The 8,159-nt window shown below is 38.9% G+C and overlaps 1 protein-coding gene across 9 annotated transcripts in view; it reads right to left on the bottom strand.

Moving 5' to 3' along the window:
- Positions 1–7,763, bottom strand: part of ubr5 (ubiquitin protein ligase E3 component n-recognin 5) — a 44,497-nt gene extending 36,734 nt beyond the window's left edge. For 8 of the 9 annotated variants that reach the window (XM_032517836.1, XM_032517840.1, XM_032517843.1 and 5 more), the window contains exon 1: positions 7,493–7,763. In XM_032517836.1, the coding sequence (XP_032373727.1) occupies positions 7,493–7,554 (62 nt within the window). In that variant the 5' untranslated portion in view covers positions 7,555–7,763. The remainder of the gene's footprint in view (positions 1–7,492) is intronic. The other variant, XM_032517834.1, reaches the window with a different exon arrangement.
- Between the last annotated feature and the right edge of the window lie 396 nt (positions 7,764–8,159).

Raw genomic sequence — 8,159 nt, forward strand, 5'->3', positions numbered from 1 at the left:
GGGGGGGAATGACACGCAGCAAAGTGCGTGGTAGGGCTGTGTATTGGCAATAACCTGGCGATGCAACACGTATCAAGATTAGGGATGGAACGGTTCATGTATTCGAACCGAAACTATACGGGCGCCACATGAATTTACATGGAGAATAACACAATATACAACAATATACACGATATAAAAATACAACTCACGTTCAAATTAACTAATAATAATAATAATAATAACAACAACACAGAACTACTGTTAGATACCCGGGTTCTTCAGGGACACCTAGTGTGTAGCCCCACCATAGCTCTGAAGCTTGGCGCTGACTGTGTTGCTAGATTTAGCGAATTGGTTGTTTTTTTTAAAGCGCCTAGCGACATAGTTGTAAACTTTCTGTAGAAAAGATGCCAGTATTGTCCAGCGAGCACGCAAGGTATTTCTCTCTTGTGGCCGTCTTCTGTTCTGTGACTGGGGAGCCCCCCCCCCCCCCCCCCCCCCACCGCGCGGGCAGGTGGAAGGGCGGCGGGCTGGTGTAGGTACAACAGACAGTGGGACGCGACGGGAGAAAGACGCCGCTAAGCTGGCCTGGCCCCGGGGAATATATACTATATAATCATATATTAGTTTTAACCAGGCAGGGAGCAGACAAACGAGGAAATCTGAAAATATTCAATTAAAGTTATCAATTCATTTTTCCTGAAATTGACTTATTTACTATTGTTAGAACATTAGTATTGAATTAGTTTAACAGTTTTTCTTTCAGTCAGTTGGTCTTCAGGAATTTTTATAAAACATCTGCACTTTCAACCACTGGGCTGGAGCTATCTTGGCCAAGGCTGATCACATTCAGTTCAAATGCCATGCATGCCAAAGGATACGAGTGGAGACTAAATGAAGCCATTGAGCTATATGACATAACAGTTTGGAATAGAACAAGTTTGTATGGTTAAGATTTATAAAAAAATATATATATTAATTTAAGTGATAGACCAATTAGACGGCTGACTGATTATTCGGGCTGTTGAAAATACTTCAGCCTAGGACTGGGCATTATATCGATGATATATCGATATAATCCCCAGTGATTCGAGACTAGATATCGTCTTAGATTTTGGAAATCGTAATATCATAAATGGCTTAAGTGTTGTCTTTTCATGGTTTTAAAGGCTGCGTTACTGTAATGTCATTTTCTTTGTTACCAGACTGTTCTAGTTCTTCTATTATTTTAACCTTTACCCACTTAGTCATATCTATATATTTCTGAAGATATCTTAAATCTTATTGTGAAAATATTTTGTTAAAGCACCAATTGTCAACCCTATAATTACACATCATATTAGGACAAGAATATATCATCTGACTTTCTCCTTATCGCCCAGCTTACTTCAGCCAAACTGCTATCCCAACATTATACCAACAGGTCTATGTCACCCCCCATTTGTTAAAAATATATATTGATTTAAGTGATAGACCGATTAGTCGGCTGACTGATTGTTTGGGCTGTTTAATGCCATTTTGAGATAATCAGCATCGGCTGATGCCTGCTCTCACACGGCTGATTAACTGCAGGCAGGCTTGTCAGTGAGGCTGCTGTAGAATGGGGTTCTCGCCACAATTAAACAGACAACACCAAGACAATACATACAGTGTTAAATAACTGGTAATTTAAGTTCAGCAATTTTGAGTCTCCCTAACATTGCTGCATTTTATCAGCTGCAAAAAACAACATATCAGCTTTATATTTCTACCACCCTGCTCTCTAAATATGGCATCAGCCATTGAAGAAAAAAAAACATTTTGGTTGACCATTATTTTTTTTATCAACACATCAGGAAGTGGCTTATTTGGAACGCCCATGGCCTGGCCCATGTCAGACCTTTGACATACGGACAAAGAAACAATAAAAACATTCGAAATTGGTATATATGACATATTGACACTTCAAATGAGAGATGCGACTTTCAATTTTAACTCAAGTGTTCTCATTTAACTCTGGACAATTTTTATTAAAAATTAGGGGTGTACGATTCAGAAAATGTTATGACTCAATTCTGACTTTTAGGCTCACGTTTCGAAATCAGTTTGATTCAAAAGATACCAGCCAGAGAGGCAAGTCAGTTTACTTGCTCACTGCCTTAAGGATTAAAAAAATCCCGCTAGGTAAACACTATAGGTGTGCAAAAAATAAAATTCACAATTGAAGCTCTACAGACTCAAAATCCAGTCATAGAATTCCAAAAATTGATTCCTTTTTTTGCAATGGCGTTTATACTATCACATGGGAAAAGTAACTACATTTACATACTATGAATCTTTTTCTTTTAAATTGAGAAAAGTTTTTGAATCAAAAATCAATTTGGAATCAAATCTTGAGCCTAAAAATCAATATTGAATCGTGCACCCCTAATAAACACTGCATTTCCAGATTTATTAAAAGATCTTCAGAACAACAATATTTTAAGTTCAGTAATTAGTTGTATATCCCAACAATGCTCCGTGCCTTTTTATCAATGAAACTATTAGTTTTATTTCCAGATTAGAATAAATTGCCTTTTATTTTATACTGATAAATAAACCCAGAGGGTTTCATGCACATCCATAACATGGAAGTATTCTATCTGCCTAACATCTCTGACCTAACATTGTCCATGGAGAATATGAATAGGACTTTTACTTCTGAAACCCCTGCCACCCAAAATATCTCCTCCCCCCTCACTACTATAGTGCCAGAGCTTGTGCTTAAGGACGTCCCATTGTCCTGGCGCGGAAGATAGGATCAGGAAGGACAGAAATTAATTTTTGGATGAATGTGGGACAGATGAAAAAAAGAAAAGAAATTTGTGCTAACCTACAAGGAAAATTAAAGGGACTGCATGTTTTGTGTAGCACACACACAGTTCTTATTAAACCTCCTTGACCACATTAACACACACACATAGCTAGACCCGTGAAATCAGACTCCTGTCAGCCCCAGTATTGACTGTCAGAGTGATGTGGAATGGCAGTGGTGTCCCGTGGTGGGATACTGCTGTACTTTAACGTTACATCAAGAACACCAACACTAGGGGGAAACAGAGCAGAGCCAGAGCCTGAACTGTCGGCCTCTGACCTCACCTTATTTGGACTGAGTAAGTCTGTAAGCTTGCTAGTTGACAGTTAGCTAACATTTGACTGTTTCCTTTTAAGGTTACAGTAACAACTTAAATCACGTTACTAACTTTAACCACTCAACTTATTTACTCCACTTCATCCCTTATGGCATGAGATCTTCAACAGGGGGTCCGGGACCCCTATGTGGTCCTCTGAGTCACTGCAGGGGGGCCTCCAAATTATCTGTCTATGTCTAAGTCTGTACCTGAATCCAACATATTATTAGCAAATATGAATCCCCACTGATGATAGGTTTACAAGCCTAAAGGTTAGGTAGTCACTAAATTATGCTATCCACCCACAGATAATAAATCCCAAAGGATCCACTGTGCAACATTTATGTGGAGAATTAATAGATTGTTTATAAAAATCATGGTATCAATTATTTAAATAGCTTAGTGTTCTATGCACTAAAAAGGTACGCATAAAAGGCTTTAAGCTGGGCAATATATCGCTATTATATTGATATTGAAATATGAGACTAGATATCGTCTTAGATTTTGGATATCGTGATATAATATGACATAAGTGTTGTCTTTTCCTGGTTTTAAAGGCTGCATTACAGTAAAGTGATGTCATTTTCTGAAATTAGCAGACTGTTGTAACCGTTCTTTAATTTCCCTTTACCCACTTAGTTATTATATCCACATTACTGATGATTTTTATCAAAAATCTCATTGTGTAAACATTTTGTGAAACACCAATAGTCAACATTGCAATATCGTTGCGGTATTGATATCGAGGTATTTGATCAAAAATAGTGATATTAGATTATCTCCATATCCCCCAGCCCTACTGCCCATACATCATTGTAGGCCCAGACGGTCCCTGCTCCATCTCTCTTTCAGTTAAAGGGTCCTTGGTTTAAAAACGTTGTAGACCCCTGCCTTATGGGACATGAGGCTGCATTGAGATCTCTCCTTGCGCTATGTCCTTGGCAACATGCTGCGTCTCTTCCCATGCGGCGCTTCTCGTCCAGCACCTGCTCCAACTTCTAAACACACCAACTATTATGGGCATGTCTAGCTTTTGGGGGGCAACTCAAATAACAAGGCTGATTGAAAATTTCCTAATTTGCAGGATGTTTTTTACGTTGAGTCACTTTCATTCATTCTCAATTATACTAATGTATAAAACAAAGATTTTAAAGTTGGATTTGGGATGGCTTAGATTGTATTTCGAGACGATTCTGGGAGGCTGGTAAAAAACGTATAGAGGCCTGTATAGTGCAAAGCAAATGTCAAGCATGCTACTGCAACATAACAATGTCTGAATTAGTAATGAATAATGTACCAAAAACTATACGTTCATGGATTGCTGTGAACTTAGAACATAATTAGCTCTACCACTTCTTAAAGCAAAGCGCCTGAATTAATTGCCTGTTGTTGGCTGGTGCATTTCATGGTCTAATTACCTTCTTCATTGTTTGCTCCTGATTTCAATTTACTTCCCGCACACACCTAAAACTATAGGGCTGCTCGATTATGGAAAAGAAAATCATAGTCGCGATTATTTTGGTCAATACTGAAAGCATGATTATTTACCACAGCTATTCATTGACTTTTGGAAAGATGTTGCATTTATTGAAGTTAGAAAACAGTGAAGACAACTTAAACTGGGATATTTCCCTTAATACTTGTCTCTCTTTTTCAAACATTCTTTCCATTCAGAACACAAGACAAATAAAGAATAATTCCAAAATTAATGTTCAAGTAAAGTGCAAAATAAATGATTTTGTCAATAACAATGTTTTTGTGATGGCTAAAAGCACAAACAAAAAAAATCACGATTATAATTTGATTAATTGCACAGCCCATCAATACAGTGTTAAGGATTTTCATTTATCCAAACATGCTTTACCACCATGTCTGAGATTGTAGGCCGATACTTGTCTAGTGGCTTGTCAAGAAACATACAAACTGCTCCACCTATTTGGCCTATGCCGTCCCCTTGAATATATAGTTTCGCAAAGCGTTTCTTCAACACCTGTTACAGAAGAACAGGGGCACCTGTTGTGATGCATGACCTTACTCATACATCAACAAATGCCATTTTGCATTTTGGACAGAAGGCAAGAAGAAGAAAACTCATCCTCAGTGGTAAACCTAAATGCATTGCAGTTATGGATCAGGTATACTATTTAAAACAATGTAAATGTTAACACCAGGTGTAAACCCAAACATGTTCTAAAGCGTGCTCGTGATTGCACAAAAACAAAAGACAAGCAATGAAAATGTTATAATAATAATAATAATAATACATTTTATTTAAAGACGCCTTTCTAGGCACTCAAGGACGCCGTTATGTCTACTTAGCCATACAAATAGCAGAATGTCATTGTAAATGTTCCATTTGTTCATTTCCCATTGGTGTAGTTCAATGGTTGATTAAATGTGCCCTCACACAAAAAACAATCTCAAGAGATTGAGCAAGATACAAGTAGTAAAAGGTAGAAAAATATCCTCACAATACAGTAGCACAGTAGGAGCCCATGCAGCAGCCCAAACACTACAGGAAGGGAGTGAAAATTACCCACACAGCATCAACAGTGGTCAGTCACTCACTAACCTACCCATCAAACAAACCGCACTACTCTAGCACAGACAAAGTATACTCGCCTCAATGATCGGTTTTAAAATCAGTTTCACTAAAGCACAGCCAAAACATATTAAACATCCGACTCACTATGAACAAAGATTGGTATCTGCCATTCCACTGTGCTAAACTAATGTGTCTAAGGAGACACCGGTTAGATCAAGCAGGCCAGTGGCATTTGGTTAAAGGAATCTGACCGGATGTTCATGCCAGGCAGCCACTTCAAATAAGCCAAGCTGGACCAAGCCTTTTTACTTCAGATAGAGGCACTTATCTGCTTTGACAACTGGAAGTTCCTGAATGGGGAAGAGAGGAGGGGGGCTCCCAGCAGCACATGGTGACTGTAGCATGCAATGGCATGCATGCCTGGGGATGTAACAGCCATGACCTCTTAAATAAATAAAATAAAAAGGTACCCAGTGGTCCATACCACCAAGATGTTTGGGTGGCTTTCTCAATAACAAGCATAGCCAGGGGAGTTACTGAGCTTTCCTGTCTGTTAGACCGAAGCTGGTCCCCCAGAGTTAGATAGTCCGCCAACCTGCAAAAGGCGAATCAAATACTCTGAGCCTGTACCCAGTTCTTAATCTCAAGGTCATTCTAAAAACATGTCTCAACCTCTTTGTCTTTAAGTAGAACAGCTCATTCATCAGTTCAATCTCAATGGATGATATAAATAGGTTTATCATCAATCACGTTCTGCCAAAATACAGGGCACGAAATTTTCTAAATCTTTCTTGCAACTATTTCTGTCTCATGATCTCTTCAGTTTGGAAAACCTGTAAAGAAACCCCATTTAACGCAGTGACATGCATGCCAGCAGCATGCCACTATTAACAATGTTGTGTGCAATAGAAATAACTGTGCCCAGTATGCTGTAGGTATTTGTGTTACAGTGAAAAGAAAGTATGATTACGTGAACACTGAATAATCCAGCATTGATCATACAAACTATACAAACCTAGGCTCGTCCCATTACTAAAGTAGATAACAGGATTAATGTAAATGCAATGTTGTTAACTCTGCTTCCCTGTATATTTTAGATATTTATCTAGGTGCGCAATGTTAAAATACACAGACAAATGAGATCATAATTTCCGACGACGTTAGCAAGTAAAATGTGCCGTTAACCTTACAGAAACACCCCGAAACAAAAGACACTGGAACACAAATATTTGGCTTTGTCAAGAGCGTGGTAGCGAATTAGCCTGCTAGCATTAGCAGCTAGCTATCCGTTAGCTAACGTTGGCTACTTCATTGATCATGTTAATCAACGAGACGCCCACAAAACAAACACTGACACATGTCAAAAGAGTGCATCTATAATTGATACAAGAAAATTCGTATCTTTTCAATAACGTTGCGTTTTACGACCCTTATTTCCCTCTCTTTTCCCCATCCCCCAACCCGCATTGTCTATCTCAACTTTGACTGTGAGCCAATCCTTCCAGAGAATCAAGGAAACAGCCTGCTAGTGTTAGCTAGCTATTAGCGTACTATAGCCCGTTAACTGGCTAGCATCTAGCTAGCTAGCACTGGACCGACTGTTTAGGTAGTAGCTAACGTTAGCAGGCTAGGGAGGATTTTTCAAGATGCCGGGCCTTGTTTCAACCCTGGGGGGTCATTTAAATAATTTAAACCCGACTGAACGTGGATGACAATGCCAACGTCGTTCATTGTTACAATAGCAAATACTATATATCATACCCCGCACGTAAATATTGATTTAAATTATTCTTTTTCACGGGCCGCAACAAAATACCTGTCATTGAGCTGATCCTCCGTCCCGGGTAACGGGTGAACCACGAAGTGTATAGATGTCATGAGGTCAATCCAAAATCACACAGAGGCGTGTGAAAGATGTGGAAATTGTTCTTCTTTCGAGTACCGTATTTGTGTGGATTCATATGAATCGTTTAATGGCGAAAAACCTCGAGTTTAGATCCCAGCCTCCTCACCCACATGCCGCCATCTTAACTCTACCAAGCTTCTTCTCTGTGTGTTGATTAGTGCACATGCAACCACTCCGTTGGTTGGACCCCGAGCACAAACAGGAAATGTGTTAAATTGGACGGGATTGGCCTCAAGAAGAAAGCCAAGAATACTCTAATCAAAAAATACTACACTTTCACACTCCAAAGTCTTTGTTCTCATCCAGTTCACGCAATGTATCTGTGTTTATTTGCAGTTTAAGGTCCAATACTATATACCTTAAAGGCCAGAAAATGGGTAAAGTAGGCTATTGCTAGTAGGTCTTTAAAAGCTGAGACAATGCAATACAAAAAAAGCTAAGACAATAGGATATCAAATACAAGTATGATCATTTAGGCTTTTAATACTAAAGAGAAACGACAGTAATTTTGCTCTTTGCAGTAACTGGTGCAGTAAATACTTCCACATGCTATTTTATGAGAGAAACCATCAAGAAA

Source organism: Etheostoma spectabile, chromosome 6 (genome assembly GCF_008692095.1).
Source record: "Etheostoma spectabile isolate EspeVRDwgs_2016 chromosome 6, UIUC_Espe_1.0, whole genome shotgun sequence".
In the NCBI taxonomy this organism is placed as follows: Eukaryota; Metazoa; Chordata; class Actinopteri; order Perciformes; family Percidae; genus Etheostoma; species Etheostoma spectabile.